The sequence below is a fragment of the Hipposideros armiger genome, unplaced genomic scaffold, assembly GCF_001890085.2.
Source record: "Hipposideros armiger isolate ML-2016 unplaced genomic scaffold, ASM189008v1 scaffold_130, whole genome shotgun sequence".
Taxonomy (NCBI): Eukaryota; Metazoa; Chordata; class Mammalia; order Chiroptera; family Hipposideridae; genus Hipposideros; species Hipposideros armiger.
Window position 1 is genome coordinate 3,275,573 of NW_017731480.1, and position 24,598 is coordinate 3,300,170.

The 24,598-nt window shown below is 41.4% G+C and overlaps 1 protein-coding gene across 1 annotated transcript in view; it reads right to left on the reverse strand.

The window, feature by feature from the left end:
* The window catches only part of FMN1 (formin 1), a 288,007-nt gene extending 276,274 nt beyond the window's left edge, over positions 1–11,733 (reverse strand). Inside the window, exons 1-2 of the mRNA XM_019649189.1 lie at positions 9,776–11,733; positions 7,986–8,103 (exon numbers count right to left, since the gene is read on the reverse strand). Coding sequence (XP_019504734.1) covers positions 7,986–8,103; positions 9,776–11,158 — 1,501 coding nt within the window. The 5' untranslated portion in view covers positions 11,159–11,733. The remainder of the gene's footprint in view (positions 1–7,985; positions 8,104–9,775) is intronic.
* Positions 11,734–24,598: the final 12,865 nt, after the last annotated feature.

Genomic DNA, 24,598 nt, shown 5'->3' on the forward strand with positions numbered 1-24,598 from the left:
AACTTGGGCCAGTGAAGCCACGTCCTCTACAACTAGACTGAAGAACAAAAGGACAGCAACTTGTCTGTTCCCCTTCCCTCAATTCCCCAGCACTGTTCCCATCCCCCAATTCCCCAATAAAAATCTTAAAAAAAAAAAAAAGAAAGAAAGAAGAAAAATATTGAAAGGAGGTATGTGTAAGGACGTGGCATAAGGATATGGTCTATCAAACTTCATTCTCATCTCCCCGAAAGAGACCTCGAGTGGATTTGAGTGCTCATTTTATTTTTTGTAAGACACAACAAAACTACTGAAATATACAACCATTAAAATAAAAATGTTTGCTCATGTACTTCCTAAAATCAAATAATACATACACTATACATTTTAGCACACAAACCATGACTCAAAATGTTAGCTGAGTCCTTCCTGAACTTTGCAAGGTTCTACAGACCAGAGAATTCTTATTTGCTTTAAATTGCTTAAGTGAGCCTGGATAGCGTTTAAAATACCATGAAAGCTTCCCTTTCTTATGAGTCAAAAAAGCAGTAGGAAGTGACCTACTCAATCTCTGAGATGTGTGGTGAGCCAGTATGGACTCATGTGCTGCCCTTTATTATTCAGATGGACTCACTCGGCTCCCATAATTTTTTTTAATAACAGCATAATTCTTAAATACTCCATTCCTGTGTTTTCTTTGGAGATCTTTAAATCCCAGTGTATTGGCAGAAAAAAAACCCCATCACTCTTGAACCCCTCCTGACTTAGGGCTGCAGTTCTTCTCTTCAAAGTGTAATTTTAGCTCTCTTATTAATTATGTGTATCTTTCAGGAAGTAAGGACCTCTGTGGCCATCTGTAAAGTACGAACTAAATGATTTCTAAGATGTTTGAAGCTCTCATTTTTTTTTAATTACAGAATCTGAAATTCTACAATATTATCTCTTGCTTCTATCCCCCTGAGCCAAAGACTTTTACTAATAGTTCCTGAACATGGCATGTGATCACTGAGTTGCTGGTTCACATTTTGGGATTCCCTCTGCTTACTGTCAAGCTTTAGCTCCCTTTTGTGTTGGAGAAGTCAGTCTCCTCCCCACGCTCTCAGCTACTCAGTAAGGGGAAGTCTAACATGTTGACTTCCCCTCTAGTTTCCCAACATACTCTTTCTCCAGTCACAAAATAAATGCAAGGGTTTCCTAGTCTTTAGTCTGCACAGCTTCTCATTTATGTGCTATCAGCATCATTCCATGCCAGTGATGGTCACTTACCACAAAAGCCTATAAAATACACAGTGCACAAACTCATTGCCTAGACCAAGAAAGAGGACACTCAGGATAATCTATCTATTCCAGACACATGCCATTAAAGGAAAACCTATTTGTGGCTAATGCAGCCTGTTAGCTATGAATGGAGAAATTTTAAAAAGTACAGTAGGCCAATAAAATATTCCAAAATATTTATAGCTCTCCCTGGCTGGTAAGGAAAGGATGTCTGACTCACCAGGAGGGGTGGCCAACCGCTCTATCCCTTTATAACCAAGGGAACCCAAATTAGAAACAAACCAGAAAGTAGGTGGATCTCTGCTAAATTGAGGGATGGGTTATTTCTTTATCTGAACCAAAATTACTCTAAATAGGGACATTCCTGAGCTACTCCCAGGTCCGGGGTGGTGTGAGTAAGTCTTAAGACATGCCACGTGCATTAACAGCTTGCTCACTTAAACGACCACGCTGCCCACACTGGGTCCACTTTCCAATGGTGCTCACTCTCAGCAGGGCAGTCTGCATGCCACCCCCTGGCCCCAGGCCAGCTCTGAGGTACAGCCAGGGGAGAGAAGAGCTTTTCCAGATGCGCACTGGAAGAGAAACCAAACATGCAGTTCATTTTGTTTCAGAAAACATGAGTGCTTTTCCTTGTACTTTTTTCTCCCTCATTCCATGGGTCACTGGGTCACTGCCAGTTCCCCAAATGGAACCATGTTAATTTCACAAACATTAACTTCATTAGGGAGAGGAGGGTCTGAAATACACACAAAATTAACTGCAGTGTCTTCTTCCATAGCTTTCTTTCATCATTACCTTTTTAAAGGACTCACAGAATATTAAGAATCACTAACAAGAGTAAAACTGAGGGAAGGTACCCAAGATCAGTCAGTGCCATGTGTCCTGCACTCAGCCCAGCCCTGGCCTCCGGGGGTGGGGGGGGGAGTTCACAGAGGAGCTAGCTTGCTTGAGTCACTAGACTCTTAGGAATGCATCTGACTTTTAAGAGAAAAAAAATCATAAGACACAAATTCATCTCATATGTTTATTTTTTAAAAAATAACATGCCTGGGAATATATTTAGAAAATAGTACAGGACACACACACACACACACACACACACTCACACACACACACACATTTATATATATAATATATTTTTATACATAGTATATATATAATTGAGTTCACTGAAAATCATAAAAAAAAATTTGAATAGTTTTATAAACTATATTACAAGGTAGACATACTAAGCATTTGAAAGATCTACATTTTCATTCTCACCTGACATTAATTTATAAATGAATGCAATTCCAATAACAATCCAAAGGGACCTTTTGAAACTTAACAAAGTAAATTAAGATTTTCTGCAAGAGTAAATAATAGGAAAGCCAAAAACATATTTTTAAAGAATATGCATGAGAACCTGGGCAGATTTTGAGATGCATTATCATGATGCAATAGTTAAGACGCTGGTTCAAAATACTAACACATCAAAGAGAACAGAAAGCTCCAAACAGTCCAAAGCTTAGCACAGGAAGGAGTAATACTCTAGTGGCCTGCTATAAAATTAGCAACTTAGAAAAAAGAAGTTGTCTCAGATCTCTACCTCAGGCTATGCACCAAAACACAGTTTTTGACATGAAATGGAAGGAGAGAAGAAAGGAAGAGATAGAAAAAAATCATTCAAGAAATTTGAAAATATAGATGATCTTTGAATGTGGGAGGTCTTCCTAAGCCACAAGAAAAGTTATACAATAAAATGAGGATAGATTTGACTACATAAATATTTAAAACTTCTGTACCCTAGAAATTACAAGTAAAATTAAAAGCAAATCATAAAGAGGAAGAAATATTTTGTTTTAAAAGTATTCATTTTTATCTAAAGATATTCAATATAAAAAAGCAACTTTGGCAATTTTTTATTATGCGTCAAAAACCTTAGAAAGGTATATATACCCTTGTATCTAGCAATTCCACCACAAGGAGTGTATTCTAAAATAATTAAAGAAAACCATTAACAAAAATATTTATAGCATTGTTATTTCCATGATTATATTACTTATATTAACTGGAAAACATTTCTATAAACATAATCACTGTTAAAGTGTAGCCAAAGTCATTTAAAGATACACGCAAGTATTCAAGCGAGACACGCAATCTGCAAAGTGTGATCAAAAGTTTTTTTTGTCTTAAATTCACACAGGCCTATCATGCTACAAAATGTTGGCAATGGTATCTCTATGGAACAGGGTTATAGAAAGTTTTTTTTTTGCTTTGTGATATCTGTGGATATTTCCAAATTTGTTATTTTAGTTTGCAATATAGAGAAACATTTCAAACTAACTGAAGATTTTCTGAGATCTTCAAACAAAGCTTCTACATTAAGGAGAAGAATGTATCCATAAAGCAAGGCTGAGTGATGGCTATTATAGTTTCTATGAAATGATTGGAGTAGAAAACATAACCCTTCCACAGGATGCCAAAAAAAACATGAGTTTTTCTTTTTATGACATCATATAGAACCCTGGGTGGTCAGCTGTAATACTGTAAGTGTATGCCAATCGTTCTCCATGCAGGCTGAGGGGCGGTAGAAGCTTCCTTCACCTGGAGTCTGTTGGCAGTGTACCTGTGCTGGGTATCTTCCATTTGCCTTTCTGAATCCACTCTCCCAGCTTCTGCACCCTGTTCTGGCCCCCATTTCTGAGCCTAAAGGGATGGCATAAAGCAGCTCCCAGTCCTCTGACTTCTCTCCTGGGTTTGGCCAATGGGAAGATGGCGGGAGACCATACAGCAGGAGAAGAGGGTCAGGGTGTTTACTCCCCCACCCCGCCCCCGCTCCCTTCCCTCAGGTCACTGCAGCCGTCCCTCCACTCAAGGTCCCTGCTCATACTGGGTTCCTGTGGGGAAGCCCCCTCCATACCACTCAGCCTCCCTCTGAAGCTCTGTGTTCCCCAGTAGCTTCTCCTACTCTTGCCCCGTTCAGGTCTAGGGCTATAAAAACTTCTCACTATGACCAGCCCCCGCATACTGCTCCATCTCTTACTGCGTTTCCTAAACCCTGCCCGCACCTTTGTAAATAGTCTCTAATAAACTTTCTCAATCAAATCACCCAACTTGAATGTGTTACCTGATCCCTAACAGGACCCTGCTTGATCCAGTAAAACATGTAAAGAGAAAATAAGGCTAAGTGCATTTATACTTCACAAAAGAAAAAAGTGACCTAAATTGCTTTAGAAAACGTTTTCATTCGAGTTTGAGATCAAGTTTAACACTAATGTTAACTCTATGATTCAATGATTCTGAAACACAGAACATCCTTATGCTTTCTAGGTTTTTTTTTTTAAAGACTTTGAGCAATTACTAACCCTTATATAACCTCCCCACGCAGGGGACAATGTATTAGAAGAGGAACAGAACATTGGTTGACTACTTCCCATGAGACCAATTGCTTGTGCCACACAGATTTAAAGGCAGACATTTTTTTCTCAGATTCCCCTTGTATCACAGAACACCTTTTCACTTCGCTGTGACAGGGCTTTACTCAGCCCCAAACTTGACAGGTGTACTGCATCGAGATGTTTCTGGTCTGCCCCACAGGGAAGTGGCCTGGACTCACCATGCATTCATTAACCGTTTAAGGGTATGCGGCATCCATTAAAAAATTTCTTCTGAAAAAGCGAGATCATCCCACAAGCTTGTTTCAATAGGAAGCTCCTGTACTCAGAGGGGGACAGATAATTCTGAGAAGAACACCAGGGTCTGTGACTCAAGACGGTCCCTAGCCCAATTCCAAGAAAACGGGGGAAAAAATTCTCTTTTCCCTCAAAATTGCTGAGACATTCTAAATACAAGGCAGAATTGCATTGATAATAATGTATTAATAAAACACAGCTAAGAGATGGGAGAAAGAGATTCTCTCATTTGAGCAAAGCAACTCAGGCACAACAGCAAGTTAATACGGGGGCCCTCCCTGAGTAATGGAGGTGAACTCTAGCACCTGTGGTAGTCCCGTGAGTGACAGCTCTGGCAGGTTCTGGTGCTTCTCTCAACTGGCACATCACCAAGGCTCCAAGAGCTCATAGACTGGCAGCAGAACTGCCCTTGATGGTGGGCACAGTGTCATCAGAATGGTATCTGAGGCTCTAGTAGGAGCCAAAGGTTTTAGCTGCCAAGAGAGGTAGTCACAGTGTCAGCAGCTACAGATGATACTGATGGCTTTGGACATGGCAGGAGAGAGCACCCTGGGCAGTGGGCGCCAGCAGCAGTGGCTACCCACCTTCAGATGGCTAAGAGGATTCAAGAAGCAGTAGTTTAAGAGGACAGCTTCTCTGATATCAGCCCTCTTTCTTTTTATCCTTGAACAAAAGAGAGTTTACAGTATTAGGTGATATCTTAAGCCCTGAGAAAAAAAGATCATTGAATGATAAACTCTGAATAGAGGGAAATCCAAGCAGTGGCAAGTCCGAAGTGGCCGAGGGCAGCATAAGGACAGTGTGAGGCTCACGATGAAAAACAATCTCTTTTCCATCTCTGCCGAGAGTTGGACTTAGATGTCAACAGCACAGAACTGCAACTGCACACTTGAAATATGAATGCTAGAGTCTTGACCTCCCGTTTCACTAATTTAATGAATAATATACCCTAGGAAAAAGAAAAGCGCCAAAGATGTGAAAGCACAAGACTTCAAATGCCTTGAAATATTTTGGATCTAATTTTTCTGTGCTTCCTACAGAGTAGCAAATTTTTTGTTTCCCTAAGGGCAGGGAAACCAATGGTAATACCATAGAATGCATTGTTATAAACCAAATGCTTATAGGACTCCAGTTTTCTCAACAACAGAGCTTAAGACAATAACAAGGAAAGTGTTAACTTCCTCAAGGCTAGCAATAAATGACAAGGCAAACATCTGCTGGTATTAAGTAATGGGTAAAAAATATTTCCTAAAGGCATGGGGTATCTTACTTGTCATTGATAAATCCAAAGTGTATCATCATAATAATGAGAATTTAAGAGGCTCTCAAGAAAGCGAGCATCAGACCTGGGAGCTGGGGAAGTAAGCTACAGTCCTGCCACCCCTGGGCACTGGTTGGGGACCTAGATGCCTTCTCCAAATAGCTGACTTCTCTCTGTCGCATGACGTCATTGTGCCATCAGAGCCCACCCATCAGACTATCATTATTCACCCCTTTTTCCTCCTTTTTCCCATCTCATCCAAGATCTTAGCGACCTCTGAAAACACATTTCATTATATTAAAAAAAAAAAAAAAGACTTGGAAAGCCACCGATGAGGTAAATTACAGTGCTCCTCTGAGCTTCTGGAAATGGAGGAGGACAGAAGTGAAGACTAAGGAATCTCTGTAAAAGTATAAACAGCCCCAAACTTACTGACATTTATTTCCTTCTCTACTCAGCAAGTGCTCGTTACAAGGAAGGTTGCTGTGCTACACCGATAGGGACGAGACTAAGGCCACCAACAGAAACTAGAAAGAACTCATAGGATCCTGGTTTTTCATTCAAAGCAAACTTCAGTACCTTTAATTGTTCAAACTGTGCCAGATCATGAGAAAAATAACTTGGTAAGCTGGTTCCAAGTTGCAATCACAAGCATTCCAATTTTGGAAAGCAAAACATAGGCAAGAAGATTGGAAGGAGATATACATATATATATATATATATTTTTTTTTTTTCCCACTAAGGATATAATAGTTGTCATTCTGTAAGTCATAAAAAAATGCTTTGAAGTAGCTGACATCTTGGGGTGGCCAAGTTTGTAATTGTGCAAATGGAGACTACAAGCAATCAGGTTGTAGAATGATGATGCCAACTCGAGATTCATCTGTGTACTCAATCACTAAGACAATTTGATGATACTGCAGAAAACCCACTCATTACTCAACTACCGAAACTTTGATCCACTTATGTCTATCAATGATAAGAACTGAAAGAAGTATTTTTCTATAATCAAATAGACCAATCTTAATATACCCACGTACCTAAGACAACCAACAAAATATAAGCCTGTAGAGATAATCTTTAAATATCAGGAAGATGACAGTTTTCACTAGAGACAATTATAGACACACACATATACAATTAAGATATACTATCCTCTCATTCTTCATTTTTAAAAAATGTCACGTGAGCTTTTTACTTAAAGAGTCAAAATGCCTAGGTTCCCATTCCACTTAAATATATTCAAGCAAAGCTCCTGGGAAGGTTTCCAGAGAGTTGGATTGCTTTAAAAATGGTCATGCATTAAATAAAGCTTTGTCTAACAAAAGTGAAAGAGTAACTGATATGGTATCTGTACATTCACTCTGCACAAGGTTCCTGCAGCTCAAAAGCATTACTCAAAGACGAACAAATCAGATTACAGCTCTGGAGAATCATACTCTGCCTCTTCCAGCAACCCTGCCAGCTCCCACAACATTATATGAGGGCCAACCACCTGCTTCCTGAGGAATTTGTAATCTACCTTCTCCATTAGTTCCTCAAAGGTTCTCCAACTTGACACACATGCCCCCCTTCATTCATTCCACTGCATTTACCTTTCATCTCTAAGAGATTCATTAATGATAAGTGTGCAAGGGTTCACTTTAAAAGCACAACCAAAAACAAAAGCCTTCAGCCTTACGTTTTATAACAAAACAAAAAACTCAAATTCTGAGAATCTACTGAATTAGAACTAAAAGCCACTGCAGTAAGAGATTCATTCCTGGGTGCCTGGCTTGTTTTCACATTACCTGCTTCGGTGTACTTCAATCCCACTTTTTCTTCTGTGTCCTTTGTCTTTGGGGGTGGCCAGACAGCTTGGAGTCTGCCAGGAGTCCTATCGTCCTGCTCAGTGGGGCTGTGATCAGGCTGTTGAAAAAGCGGGCAAAGAAAAGAATAAGTTAAATGAAATGTGGCCAGAGCCAATTATTCCATGAAAATAAACATGCTAATGATAACTCTAAAATTAATATTAATGACCAGTTGCACATTGATCTCACTGGCTGTAATTGAAACATCTCACTATAAGTACAATCCTTTCCCAGAAATGTAAAGTGATCAGTGGTAGTAAAACCAACAACAACCACAAAAGAAAACTCAAGACTATGGGAATGTAATTAACATACAGTATGGTAACCACAGTCAATAACATTGTGTTGCAAATTTGAAAGTTGCTATGAAAGTAAATTTTAAAAATTCTCATCACAAGGAAAAGAATTTAGTAATTTTGTATGGGAACAGGGGGTAAATAGACTTATTTTGGCAATCCTTTTGCAATACATATAAATGTGAAATCATATTGTACACCTGAAACTAATATAATGATGTATGTCAATTATACTTCAACGGCAAGACCTCGAGGCCAAGTATTATACAACACTTGACAGATGATTTTATCATAACTACTAAAAAATCACAAATACACTTTGAGGTGAAGATATAGATACAAATGTGCTATAATCAGGTACATTTATAGGAATGTTTACAAGTGTATCCCAAACAACTCCAGGGTTATTTATAATATAATGGCTAAATTTTCCATGAACATTCCCGGTAGGACAAGATACACTTCTCTGAGCACTCCACTTGCGAATTTCAATTCTCTTTTTCTTTCCTATTAAAAATCATCATCATCATCATCATCATCATCAAGCTATTTTTATATGAGTTGACTTTTTACAAGTATGAGAATGTTATATTGTGTTTCATATTTCACTACAACCTAAGATAATTTTTTCCAAAGACTTTTTAATTTTTAACGTTTTAACTGGTCAAATATTTAAAAGGGAATGATTGTGTTCTGAGTTTTTATTTGCTGTCTTTATGAACCTTTAAGATCTACTGGGCAAGTACTTGCTAGTCTTTATAAACTATCAAATTTTCCTTGAAAAATCGTTTTTATTAGTTACATAGTTAACACAGGCTAACTCCATTTACTCTTCACAACCACCATTTCAGATGAGGATTATTATTAATTTTTTCCTCACTGAGGAGACTGGGCTCAGAGATGATCAAGGTCACCCAGACAGTAAATGGAGTTAGAATTAAAACCCAGGTCTCATTTTAAATCCAGTGCTCAATCAGGATGCCTTGTGACCAACACGCAACATTTCAATCACATCACAAACATGTATTCCACCGAAAGGCAGACTTATAAAGGAAAAACAGTTTTCACACAGGTATATAATTAAGTGGTGAGGGAATCTGAGCTACGTTTCCTTGTTGTATTGCACCCTCATGCTACTTAGTCTTTATAAGAACATTTACTATTAACATTTAAACTCGGAGTGACATGTTCCCTTTCCCACCAGCACAACTTTACATGTATCCTGTTTGTAACAATCCAGACAAACACAAGGAAGGAAGAAAACTCTTCTGTCCAACTCCATACTCCTTACAAGGACAACTGCATTATAATTATCTTTCACCTAAAAGACAGTCGCTACCAGTAGGTGACTGGGATTCACTTGGACAGGAAACCTCAGAAGAAGTACAGCAGCATCCCACTTTAGAACAAAGTGTAAAACCCAATTCTACATACGCTTTTGGAATCGGAGGGGCCATCCACTGGCCTTGACTTGGACGGTTCAAACATCGCTCTTAGGGACTCCTTCTCATGCCTCATCTTGCGTTTGAGAGCTTCCAGTTCAGGGGTGTTAGCTGTGGTCCCCTTTTTGGGGGGACGGATGAATAAGGCTTTAAAGGCCTCCAGGGCGGTTTCTGATGACTTTGGCTTGACCTCCCCACTCGGGGTTTGCGTTTGTCCGGGGCCGCTCTGGCTCTCCTGGGCAGCGCTGCAGCCCATGTCTTCTCCCCTGGGCGGCTCAGGGTCTTCTGCCTTCAGTTCGGCCCTGGGCATGTCAATGCTGAGTAGCTGCGACAGCTGCTCCAAGAGAGTGGGAGTGGCCTTCAGGTCACTTGTCTTCTCCCCCGTCTTTACCCTCTGTGGCACTGTCTGTGCTAGGGACTTCTGAACAGGCTGGGTCAATTTGAGCAAAGCCAGGTCCCCATCCTTTGGTTTAATTTCGGTGATGGTCTCCCCACCCTCAGCTGGAGCCCCCTTCTTCAGCACTCGAAGCCCGCTAAAAAAAGCTGGAAGCTGGAATGACTTCTCTCCGGGGACTTCTTTTTTAGAAGAGGTGCTCTTGGTGATACCACCACTCAAGTTCTGGTCTGTTACCACAGGAAGAGCTAGGGAACCTTCCTCTCCAGCTTGTCCTTGGCTGGAGCTGTGCTCTGTCTGAAGACCACCATTGCCAGGCTCTGGTTTGCTGCTTATCTCAGGTGGAGCCCCTTGAGGACCTTCGGCAGAGAGCTCGGCATCCTCTGCTCCCCTAGTGGCAATATTCTCCTTACAATCTCCTGGCTTGTCTTTGGGCTCCTCAGATGGCGTAGATAAAACAACACTAGGGGACTTCGGGCCATTGGTGTTGCCTCCCTCTTCTGGATCCTGGCCACCATCATCAGAGTCGGAATCACTGGTGGTGTTCACGAGGGTCCCACGAACCAAAAGGACATCGTCTGTGCTCGCGCTCAACGCAGTGAGTGGAACAAGCTCCCGAGCAGGGAGAGCAATGCCTGCCTCTGTTTTCCTCTGACTTCCCTCTGACTCGGTCTCGGTCTCCACCTTTGGGGCCTTCCCATCCTTTCCAAGGTCAGGTGGAACCTGAGCCTCTGCCTCCTGCGGATCCGAGCCATCGCGGGGCTCATCCGGCTGAGGTGTGGGATCCACCACTAAGCTGCGGAATGCTTTCAGCACGGCATCTTCCTCTTCAGGCGCCACGGATTCCAGTTTACTCGTGAACCCGAACAGGGATTTCATAGAGAACTTGCTCAGGATCGACTGGGCCATTTCAAGCCCAGCTTCAGGTTTTTCTGGTTCCGAGACATCACTGCCATTCAAAGAGTTACCAACGTCCTCCATGTCCCACAGCAGTGCCCTCAATGGAAGTTCTGACTTGTGTTGCTTTCCTCGGCTCTCAGTTTATCCACTCCATCGGCTCTTAACTTACAGGACAGAGAGCAACAGGACCCGGCTGCCAGACTCCTCAGCCGCAGAGCCAGCACACTTGGTCTCTTTCAGGTCACCTCACTGAGCCCTCCTTCCGGTTTGCGTGACGATGGTGCACCCAGGGCAACTGTAAAAAGTCAGTGCAGCTTTTATGCCCAGAAGCAGCCGAGGCTGCGCACCTTACTACACACGGACTGGGGAGGCTGCTCTTCTGGGACTTCCGTATTTATTCCCGTGGACAAAAGGCTTTTTGTCGTAAGGAAAGTCAGCCGGCCCCCAGTCATCCCAGCCCAGGACTTTACCACAGCTCCGCCCCAGTGCCTGTCCTTCTCCTGGTTGCTTTCAACTTCCTCATTGGTGAGCAAGTGAGGTTCCAGAAAGTGCTGAGCCGGCAAGCTGGTCCTGACAGCCCTCAGCCAGTCCCGGAGCAGCCCGAGACATTTAAAAGCGAATCAGCAGAAAATAACTGAAATACTTCTTACAGACCAAACCCTCCTGTGCCATCTAAATTATGGGCAGCAGCCTCTGCCATCCAGGCAAAAAACAAACAAAAAAAAAACCTAGATGGGCACACAGATCAACAGCCACTCACAAAGCCCAAAGTAAACAAATAAAAAGAAAGAAAGAAATAGATAATTTCAAAATGACTGGAACTCAAGAAGCAGTTAATGGACTGCCCTTGAAGTTTTTTTTTTTTAAGTGCCTTCTTCCGCTTCCCTGCAGGTTTCATCTGGAATGCAGATTTTAGCTGCCGGGGCCAGAGAAGGAAAACCAACACAACTGGTTTCAGATTACTGCTGTTTTAGCTCTGCCCTAGTGTCTCAGTGTTCTACAAACAGGTACTTAGGCAAGCACGCCCACCACACCCCAAGTCCGCCAGCTTTAGGGTGGCAGAGTAAATAGCCCCGGCCCTGGAGTGATTACCCTCCACGCTCCCCGTCAATCTCAAACTTCTGGCTCAGCAGCTCTGACTTCCTGGCTTCCTTAGGAATCCTGGCGGCAGAAGGGCACCCCTTTCTGCTTCAATGATCCAACCGAATGAAACCTGGCATGGTACAAGGTAACACACAACCTGCCTTGTTAGGCAAAGTGATTCATCGGCGGTCCCTAAGGAGCCATATTCCCCTAAGGGGCCAAACATCTGAAAGGTCTCTATCAGTCAGGTCTCTATCACAGACCCAATTTGCCTCACACAAAAATGGGACAGACGAAACCACCACCCAACATCAGCCCAACGTAGTTTCCAATACTCTGATTATCTGCTGGGAACCTGGCAACTAAGGTCGTGGACAGACTGTTGCCCTGTTTCCCAGCTGCCTAGTTGCCTCCTGGGACAGCGTCCTGTGGTACCTGAAGGTCTCAGGGTTTCTTTTTCACATCCCATCCAGTCAGCAGGCATTTGGTAAGCACCTGGGATGGATCAGGAGAGTCAAATTGGCTTAATAGTAATCACAGGCTCTCTTTGAGCAATGCTGCAAGATGGAGCCTAAGTGTTAAACGTAAACAGCAATTAATTCTGCAAAATAGTTGTCACCACATGCAAAATGACAGTCTTGCCTTCTCTGTAGCAAGGAATGGCTGTGGGTCCCACACTGATAACTTGAATCATGTTCCCCAATTAATACTGAGAAATTCTGGCTTCAATAATACATTGCTAGCAATGTGTTCAAAAGGAACCCTCACACTAAAAGGGTACATATTATTATATTCCATTAACCCCTGCAGGAAAGTTAAGACAATATTTCTTAATCCCTGATTTGACCTTGTGTCTAAGTGGATACTTTCCTGTTTGCTCCTGATCCAAGTATATTTTGGGATTATTAACTAGGACACACTTAACCAAAAGGCCACCACCACACATGCAGAAAAACATTCATTGATGTCATTTAAGTTTTAGAAGAAGTTTCCTGTCTAGAGAAAATGCCCATTGATAAAGTCCAACTTCTGCTTTTTCGTGGCTGAGAGAGAAAGGAACTATCACACCAGATCATAAGATCCATCTTCTAAAGAACTATGGGGACCATCCAGTATACAGGCGAGACGGGGGAGATGTGGCACATATTTGGTGTTTTCTTTCTTTAACTGAGAAGCCTCCGTTTTTTCAGACATAGCTAATTACTGATTTCCAGAATACATTTCTAAGCACCCTCAGCAGATTTGGGCAAAATGGGACATTTTGGAAGGGCTTGTTGGCCCTTCTACACTACAGCATGGAGCAGAATTATAAAGTTTCAGCATCCTTGCAATACCCATAATGCTAGTACAGTTTCATGAGAAGTGGGGCAAGTCTTGGATCTCGGGGGATGATTTGATTCCAGACCCTCAAGTAGGTGAGGTATTATTAGGTTCATTTTATTTTATTTTTATTTTTTTTTTAGCTGAGCCATCCTGCCACCTGTTGATAGCTCAGCAGCAGTTCAGCTTGGGTCGGGAATCGAACCGACGACCCTGTTGCTCAGAGCTCGCACTCTTGAGCGACCTCTTAACCAATTGAGCCACTTGGCCGGTCCTAGGTTCATTTTAGAAGTGAAGCAACCATGGCCAAGAAAACATAACTGCCCCAAATTGCACGGTTAATAAGTAGGGAATAGCAACGATAGCTAACATTTATTAGGTGTTTACTATGTGCCTAACACTGTTCTAGATGCTGCACGTATATTAACTGATTGGTGCACATAACTATGAGGTTGCTATTCTCTTCTTCCCACTTGGAAGAACAGAAAGGTGAAGTGGCTTTCCCATGTTCACAGCATCGGTGAGTGGTAAAATTAGAACTTCAATCCAGGCAATCGGGCTCCAAAATCCACACTCTTAACCGCTCTTCTAAAACCTGGAGTTCCGCTTCCTGCCAAAATAGCATGCCACACACACCTGAGTCCTGAAGTGTGAAGGCATGTCAGCCCAGGTTGTTGTTCTATCAGTAGGACATGTAATGTACTTTACCCTCTGAGATGACACAGAAGACTGACTTGAAAAAAAAAAAAGCTTCATGAGAATGACCATTCTTTTCCCGTGTTGTAATTTAGGGGGAAATCTAGAGGGGCTGCTTAGAAAAATCAAGCACAAATTCCTAGCTGGCTTTTCTATGGGTCACAGTCAAAACTCAGAATTCTGGACTCAAACGCATCAAGAGGCCTTCCAGCTTACCCAAAGAGTTCCCCTTTACTTATGAAGCATGACTCCTATCACAAAGATGTATTCACCCAACAACCATTATTAAGCACCAGCTATCTACAAAGCTCTGGGGACATAAAGATGAAGAAAGTCCATCTTCATGAAATGTTTTCATAGGAAACTTTAATAGGAAAAATCAGTCAAGAAAGAGGGGACTGTGTTCACAGACTGTCACCAAGTACTTTCTACCTCAGACTCAGTCTGAACAGCAGCAGGTGGACCTGAAACAATTTTGAATGAAAGCAAGCAGTGACCACCTACATATGAAGATGAGTAAGAAAAAGCAGCATGGTGACTTGAATAGATCTTTGAATACTGACTCTTTTGGGCCAGTGGTTCTCATGACCATTGAAAAATATTACTACTTCTGGTCATTTAGGGAATTGAAAATGTTTCACACTGTCATTTTCTAATAAGCAACCTACAAATTTGATCTTAGTTGGTTTGAAAAATGGTTCTATTTAATGTTGTGACATTTGCAGGGGGGGAATAATAACTTCTCTTGGACATTATTTATCTCCGTGTCTTATTCTGTTATGAATACTTATTAAGCACCTACTACCCCAAATCAGGGACAGCCAAGACTGTCACCTTTCTAACCTCCCCTGATTCTCTTTTGTTCTAACCTCAAGACACTTAAGCTCTCTAACGCTATGCCTGAGCAGAAGGCCAAATAATGATCTACCTTAGACAACTAAGTTAAAACAGGCATCATAAATAATTAGGTAGCCTTTGACCCACATGATGCTCTTTGTAACTATCGGTTAATAAACAATCAATACCCAGCTACTTGAAAACGGAACACATCTGTGTGGAGAATTTACTACCACCCCGTTCTCCCTGTTTCTCCCATCTCACTATCCTCTCAGGGTGAGGCTGCAGCCAACTGTACCTCATGGCAATAAGAACATCAGTTCAACGAAGAGATACCTGGTGAGAATGATAAGCCTAAAAAAGCGAGCGTCACAAAAGACGCACATCATCTCCTGGGAGCAGAACTTAGCACCTCGACTCTCACAAGATTAATCAACATTAATAACTTAAAAAAAAAACAAAAAACAACAATTTGCAGAAGCTGGATGCTGCCTAAAAGGAAAACTTCCTAGAGCCACTTTCCCTCGCCTTTGGGGCTCTGCCTTGAATCATTCAAATTAGATAATTCCTTCCCACATTCTCATAAAACCCCAGAAAGGCAAGGGGAAAGGAAGGCAAACAGGATTCCATTTCACAAGGCTAGGCTACTTAATTCTCATGTTTCTCTTTATCCAATTTATTTCAAGTTCTAGGCCTGCTTTTTAATGACTAATTGCTTCCAGCTTCCTAAAGTGGTTCAGCAAGGTTCGTGTAGCAATTGCTGAAGACAGCAAGTAGAAAGTGGAGTTTAAAATTAGTTTAGGGTAAGTAAGAGTGTAAAAACTTTCTGTAGAAGAAAAAATTTTAGAGCAATAGACTGGGAAAAGTAAATAAACTATGAATAAAGTTATGAGTGAGATAACGGGCAGAGGCGGGTTTTTTGGGTTACAGAAGTATATTTTAACTTACCAAGGGAAGTTGAGATCGGAAAAAATGATGGCCTCACAAGTACTCCAAAAGACATTTGTGAATGAAGTGTCACAGGCAAGGAGCGTACGGTTATGGAAGAATTGGATAGAATTAAGATGTTGGGAAGCTGAATGGGACTTCAGAAATATTAGAAATCAACTAACTCAACCTTCTTATTTTAAAGGTAAAGACATCGGAAGTCAAGAGAAGCTACATCACTGGTACCAGTTCACAGTGCTCAGGTACAGCAGCAGGATCTAAATGAAGTGTCCTCACCCCTGGCAACCCACCTCACACCCTCCTGTTGCCGTGACACCTGGTCTCACCTTCCTCCTCATCAGCATCCTCCTGATGCTCATGCCCCAACTCTTCGAAATGGAGTCATGAGGCCACATGAGAGGCAAAGTTGGGGACCTCGTTAGCTTCCCCTTCCATTTCTCTTTCGTAGCACTTCCCCTGCCGTCATGGTGGGGCTTTCCCCTGCCAGCTAACACAGCTCTCGAATACAACCCCTCTGGCTCAGCCTGTCGGGAGCAGGCAACTGTTTTCACTCATTGGTTAAGAAGAAAACGGGCTGCACTTGCCTATTGCAAAGACAAGCCTCCGTGATTGAGGCCTTTTTCTACTGAGCAGTGTCAAGTCTTCTGTGAAAATGCGCTGGCTGTAGATAAAAAAAACTAGAGGGCTCTAAAAGGGAAGAGGGGAGGCTGGGGTGCGCTGGTGAAGCTGGAAGGAAAGAGAAGAGCAGTGGGTTTGTGATGTTTCAACGATTAAGGGACCAGGGCAGTACGCAGAGTTACGAACCTGTCCCTGGCTTCTGGGTTCACACCCTACTCGGCTCCTTCCAGAAGCTCGACCTCAGGCAAGTTCTATAAGCTCCCCAGGCCTCAGCTTCCTCACCTGGAAACTGGGACTAAGAAAAAGACCAACTTTATGGGTTGTTAGGAGTATCAAATGAATTAATATGGGCTTGGCACTCTCATCGATGCCTGGCGCATAGTAAGTACTATATGAGGCTGACACATTTTCATAGGAAAGAGACCACTTTCCTAGGGACATCAACCAGCGTCTCACAAAAAAATTTTTTTAACCCTGTCAGTATGAAACAGGTATTTACCGATGAATGACAGCCCCAGCAGGAACTACCCCTCCCCATTCCCTGCCCCACTATGCACTTGGGCAGAGGGGCCATTTGGTCTGAACAGGATTGCTCTTTATAGAAAATCCTACTAAATATGCCTCCCCACGCCGCAACTGTGCCACGAGTGAATGGAGCTCCAAAGAAAATTCTTTCAAGGGATCCCTCAGGGTGTTTCGGGGCCAATGCTCTCTGGATTGGGTTTTTTCCATCTGTGTCACCTGAAGAGAGTAATTAGCTTCAAGTTTTCCCAGGTGGCCACTGTAGAAGGTGACAGAGTTCACCCTGTTCTTTATTACTTTTCCTGTGCTCCAAGAGGATTTTTAAACCAACTCAATCATTTTAGAAAAAAAAAATAATCCATGAATTTGGGTTTTCTCAAAAAACTCCTTTTCTTAAGAGTCTCAGGGCGGCTGGTTAGCTCAGTGGGTTAGAGCACAGTGCTTATAACACCAGGGCTGCTGGTTCGATCCCCGCATAGGCCACTGTGAGCTGCGCCCTCCACAACTAGACTGAAACAACTACTTAACACTTGGAGCTGATGGGTCCTGGAAAAATACACTGTCTCCCCCAACCCCCCCCCCAAAAAAAGAGTCTGATACATGCCACTGCAAGTGTAGTCCCTTAAAACTGTGATGTCATTGACAAAAGTTATGTAAGAGGGAAAAGAAAAGGCTGTGACTTGTGAAGCTGGAGGGGAAAGAAAACAAAGGAGCATTTTAAGGGGCAGAATTTTCTGGGACATGTTTTTGAAGGGTTTTCAGCTTTTCCAAAATGAATGATATTGATATCCCCATGGATGATCACTACAGAAGGCATGGAATCCACAGAGAAAGCATTTCATTCCGGTTAAAGCTGACGATATAAGTTTTAGATGAAGACCTGCGATGTAATAAGCCATATATACCCATTGCTGCCTATACTCTCCTTCCCAAACAGTAAAGCTAGACAGCTATCGGCTATGCTATGCCTGGGTATCTTTTTCTTTTCCTTCCTTCCTTTTTCTTTTTTTAAAGATTTTATTGGGGAATTGGGGAAGGGAAACAGCCAAGTTGTTGTCCTTCAATCTTAGTTGTGGAGGGCGCAGTTAGCTCAGCTCCAAGTCCACTTGCCATCCAGCTGCCCGTTGGCAGCTTGTGGACACTCAGCTCAAGGTGCCGTGTTCAATCTTAGTTGCGGGTGGGCGTGGCCCACCATCCTATGCGGGAGTCAAACCAGCAACCTTGTTGTTAGGAGCACGTGCTCTCACCTGTTGAGTCATCCTGCCACCTGTTGGCAGCTCAGTGGCAACTCAGCTTGGGCGCAGTTCACTGGCCCATGTGGGAATTGAACCGGCGACGCTGTTGCTCAGAGCTCGTGCTCTTAACCAACTAAGCCGCTCGGCTGGCCCCCTTATTATTTTTTAAAGTAAAAGTTATCTTGAGAATATTAGTTCAAACACCAAAGATCCAGGTATCATTTTTAATTATTTTTAAATTTAAAGGAGGCAACAGAAAAAGTAGGGAAGGTGAGGATTTACTTAAAACAAAATGAAGATGGATGAGAAAAACATACATTAGGAGAGAGCAGGGAGGGGACTAGCACATGTTTAGAGTGTCATTGTTGTCCCAAGTAGGCACCATGCTAGATTCTTTATGCAAGTTTTCTTGTACCTTCACCCTCCCTGTAACTCTATGAGAAAGGCATCACTGACCCCATTTTTCAGATTAGTGCTGTCCAGTGCAAGTTTCCACAGTGATGAAAATGTTCCCTGTGTCACCCAACACAGTAGATACTAACCACAGGTGACCTCCAAGCACTGAAAATGTGGCTAGTGTGGCTTAAGAATTACATTTTTAATTTTATTTAATTATAGTCAATAGCTACATGTAGCTAGTGACTACTCTTTGGACACTACTTTAGATGTTCATACTAAGGTTCAAAGAAATTAGGTCAATTCTAAGATTCAACAACCAGTGAGTGGCAAAGCTAGGATTTGGACTGGATTGATCTGATTCTAAATGTTCCTTCTTTTCATTACAATACGTCAAAGAACTACGGTATTTTGTAACAGTTCTCTTTCATACTGAAACATCAGAATGGGGGCAAAATAAATAGATCACCTGGTTACCAGAACCAAATGGCTACTGAAGTTAGAAGAAATCTGCAGAGAACAGAAAGGACACACAGATTATGAGCTCTGATTTGATGAGTAATGATTCCTTGAATAGTCACATTAGTCATTTTAAGAAAAAAATGGAAACCAATGTAAATGCATTCAAATGACAAAGGAGAAAATAAGCTGGCTTTGCCACAACTATTATCCTATTCTTGAACACAGTTGAAGGGACGGCAGAGAGAAGTACAGACGATGCAAGAGCTATGGCTTTGAAGTGGAATGTATATGGGATCAATAAGACATGTGACTTACTAGTCACACACTAGCTGTGTCACTTAGGCAAGTTCCTTAACTTCTATGAATCAGTGTCTACAAGTCTAAAATGGGAAAAACATTCAATTCATAAGGATTTTCCTAAGCATTCATTAAATGTGCTAATACTCCTAACCCAGTACTTGCTTAATTCACCACAGATACTCAGTAAATAGTTATTACAGAGTGTGTTTAGTTGCGGGTTTCAAAGGGTAGCAGAGGGGAGTCACATTTCCACAGTTTTGAAATATAGTCACTATTGCCTCCATTTTGTACATCATTTTAATTTGGGATTTCAACAAAACAAGTTTATATCTAGCACTACTGTCATTTTCAACCCTTTAAAAAGTATCATGAACTATTCCGAAGAAATGTTATAGCAGTTCCTAGAATCAAGGAAGGTCACTTACTTTCTGTAGCTGGAGAGGTAAGTTTATGATGTTCATACACAGGATATTTATGTAGTAGCTGCAGCTCTTAATGCAATTTAGAAATAATGATAATAAATCAAGATGACTTAATTAAATCCTGCAAAAATCAAAAAGCAAGAGAAAGACAACTGATTCATAAAAACTAGAACCTTATGTTCACATAAGGGTGTTCTCGAACATTCTCTAGGCAAAGGATATTGCATTTCAAATTCTAAATGGGTCATGTGGGATTGTAATTTTAACCACAAATTACCATCTTTCTCCTGGAGAGAGAAGAAAGAAAATGCTTTTCAGAAATCCACACATGGAACATAAACGATACATGTAGAAAGAGACCAGGATTTAAAGAGGCCATGTGCACTAAATCCAATGAATGCACAGGGAACTGCAATTTTTAAGACAGGAAAGGGTGGCTAAAAAATAATGGAATTTGTTCAAAGGGGGCCAAAACTGTAATTGTTTGAATTTTAGAGAAACCAAATAAGATATTTCAGCTGCAATTTCCAATTTATTTAAATAAAATTCCCAGACAAATTTCTCACCATTTTTATAAAACTCAGTTCTATTCTGTGTTCTCCCAGGCCTTGAAAGCTTAATACAAAGCTTTCCTCTATGTGTCTCTCAAGAGTCCAAATATTACATGAGCTGGGGCTATATTTCATATGGCAGAGCAGACGAAGAGGAAATCAGAACAATAAATGTTATCAAGATCAAAGAAAAGCGAACTTGGCGGTTCCACTAACCGTTAAGGTGGCTCAAAGGTTAAGCTAAACTTACCATTCTTTTGGTTTTATAGAGTAATCTGAGATGTTACTAGATTTGTCGTTATCTTATAGTATATAGAAAGGACAGGTGGGTTTTAGGGGAAGCGAGGAAAATGGCATAAGAACAGAACCTTATGAATGGCATAAATGAGGATTTCTATTTAATTAAATGTGACAACAACCTGCCACACCAATTTCAAAATTGGTACTAATTTAAGAGAGATACCTGATTAAATTTCATGGGGTTTAGAGTTTAAAATCTGATTACTTTTTTTCAATTGTTTTATCATGACTTAAAGGGATGAGGAGTTTGTAAGAAAAAACAAATGATGATTTTCCAATCCGATCAATAATTCATCACTTCCAACTGTTTTTCCCCCCCTGGATCATTTCTTGATCATTTATCATAGAGCCAACAGACACACAATCTCTCTCCCTTTGCTCACTCTTTCTTTCACACACATATACACTCACACATATGTGCTCACACATACAAAAATAACACACACCTTCAGAATAAAGGTGCTTTGATATTTCTGAAGTTGCTTCCCTTGCAAATACAAGCCGCGTTGTCAGGCATATGCTAATGTTTTGGGGAAGTGGATCTGTGGCCTTTAGCTTCAGATGGTAGGCTCTCATTGGTTTCCATGAAAACAAGACAGGGATGTGGCCCTTTCCTTGTAATGCAAAGGCACCTATCAGAGAGCACTGTGCGTTTTCTGCAGTTGAATCTAATTTATGCTGCGGAGTTTGCCATTTAGGAGTGAAGGACGGTGGAAGGAATGAAGTCTGCTCGTGCTTCCGTCAGTGTTTCCCCATTACTTTTAAAGACCTGGGACCTTTCAAGTGCTCACTGAGACATCTAGTGTTGCCTGTTAGCAGTTGCAGAAGCTTCACTGCATTGAGGTCCTGTGGGGTGGTTTGGGCCGTGCTTCTAGTTACCTAATTCTGAGCCTGGTCTTTAGCCCTTCTCACTGATTATGGGACCTAATTTATTCCTATTAAATGGACTTCTTCTTAAATTAAAAACAAAAGAAAACAAACAAACAAATAAAAAAGCATCCAAAATAATGGAGAGATAGAGGGGCTTCACATTGAAGCATGTGGGTCTGGACTCAGACCTGGGTTCTTATCCTTGCCCCTGACTTGACTGAACCTCTCTCCTTATTTGTACAATCGGTATAACAATCCCTCAAAGGGTGGTGCCTGGCATTTAGGGAGTGATCAATACACGGAAGCTTTTGTTATTGGTTTTGACACTTAAGGTCGGGTGTGGACCTGGTAATTATATCACTCTGTTCCTAAGATGCAATTCCTTGGGAACCTCATGCTGTGGAACCCCAGCCAATTAGGGCAACTCAGTAAGAAGAATTCAGGTCCTCACCAGTAAGAAGGTGAATGAGATGATCCCCGGAAAACAAGAATCCCAAGAAGAGGTCAAAGTTTGTGTTTTAAAAGCTGGCATACAAAATCTTACTTCCAGAATTTGTGCAACCAATATACAGTCTGAACGATGGCTCACCTTGTCTGCTTTTCATATCTTTTTTTCAATCTCAGGCCACACCTTTTTTAGTTTCATTTCTATTCCACCCACATCCCTTGTTTATAGACATTTTACAAATCATCCTCCATAATAAGCATTCCTCAGATGGGATCTTCAAGAAACTGCACTTGGTATAAGCTAGGCCACACTTGCTCGCTCGCCTGCCCATATTCAGTTGCCTGTGATGTATCTGGAAACTTAGGAGCATGGCTAATGGGAGCTTCTTGTCCGGTAGAATATAAGAAATTGTCCTTTGACTTTATATTGTTCATGCTCTAAACGGGCACTCTGCGGTGACTGAGGGTTTAGCATATACAGACGCTACCTTAGAGCAAGTCACACATTGGGTGAATTTCAACATTTCCCCCAAAGTGATGCCTAGGGTTGCCAGATTTAGTAAATAAAATACAGGAGAGCCAATTAAATTTGAATATCAGACAAACGACCAATGATTTTTCACTATAAGTATGTCCACGGAATAATTAAGCAAACTCATCATCTAAATGTGGAACTGGCTAAGCACTACTAGGTTTAGTCTTTCAAGAATTTTGAAGATCACCCAGAATGGGCCACAGAATTTGCTTGAGCATGACTACGGGATAATCACACACACAGCACCTCTACACAGCAGTCTGGCTGACAGTCAGCCAAATGGCACCAAGATAGCAGCACTGGTTACTTAAACATTGGTATACGTGCTGGTTCATAAGTAGATGCTGCCAGGAGCCTCCCTGGTTGCCTACCCTACACTAGCTCCCCAAAGAACCCCTGGATTCTCTCACAATTCAGCCACTAAAAGATGAATGAGACATGCGACAACATAGATGGACCTTGAGGACATTATGCTAAGTGAAATAAGTCAGACAGGGAAAGACAAATACTGTATGTTTTCACTTATATGTGGAATCCAGAAAAACTGAACTCGCAGAAACAGAGAACGGATGGGTTGTCTCCAGAGGTGAAGGGTGCATAGTAGGGAAAATGGGTGAAGGCAGTTAAAAGGTACAGACTTCCAGTTATAAGATTAATAAGTTCCAGGGATATACTGTACAGCATGGCAACTAGAGTTAATGATACTGTATTGCATATTTAAAAGTTGTTAGGAGAGTAGATCTTAAAAAGTTCTCATCGTAAGAAAAAAACTGGTAGTTCTGTGAGGTGATGGATGCTAACTAGACTTACTGTGGCCATCATTTTGTAATACATACATATATCAAATCATTGTGTTGTACACCTTAAACTTCTACAATGTTCTATATCAATTACACGTCAGTAAAACTGGGGGAAGTAAAGAACTGCACTGGAAAAGCAGAAAGAAGTGGTCTGTGCTTTCAAAAAGAATTAGGAGACTACAAATTTTGGTCTCACTATCAGAGATGTGACATCATTCTTCATCTTAGGACAAAGATTCACACTGAAAATATTAAGATTTATTTGTTTCCTTTAAGTAAACGAATTTCCATCCCACATGCATAATACTGCTTGGGTTGACTTATGCTCCCATAATAGAATCATGAAATCTAATATTATAACTACAAAGAACTTGGTTTCATCTTGTTCCTGTTCCTCTCCATTCTGTCAAAACACACTTGATAAAGAAACAGAAGCTGAGCAAGTGCCCAGGGCCTCATGGCAGGTTAGTGGTCGATCCAGCAGTCGACGTGAGAGAGATCTTCAGCTCTTGGTCTAGAGCAGGCCCACTGCCTGTGTTTGAATGACCCCCTAAGCTAAGAATGACCTTTACAATTTTTAATGATGGGGGAAAAAAATCAAAAGATAAATAATACTGCTTAACATGTGAAAATTATATGAAATTCAAATTTTAATGTCTATACATTTTTATTAGAGCATAGGCACACTCATTCGTATGTATATTTTCTATGGCTTCTTTTGTCAGCAGAGTTGAGTAATTGCAACATGAGATTTGATTGGTCCCCAAAGCCTAAAACATTCCCTCTCTGGCCCTTTACAAAAAAAAAAAAAAAAAAAAAAAGCGCAGCTAAATAAAGGGCGCTAATTAGTAGCAACAGTGACCATTATTATTTGTAGCTGCCAAAGGCCCACTGATTATGAAACTTTCTAGCTATCGCTCCTGCATACTAATGAGCGGCAGTGTATCCATAGGAAAAGGCTGAGGAAAGAAGTAACTTTCTGATGGTGGCACTGCAAATCAGGTTCAAAACCTAACACAGGGCAGTCCTGTCCAGCATTTAAACTGATCAGAATATCACACAGTAATATATACCTCCCTGACCTTAATGTTCAAAGTCCCCCAGAGGAAAGATGTTCTTGGGAGCTGCTGTGGTAATCATTGACAGGAGGCAAAGTTCCACTAAATCAGTAGAACTCTT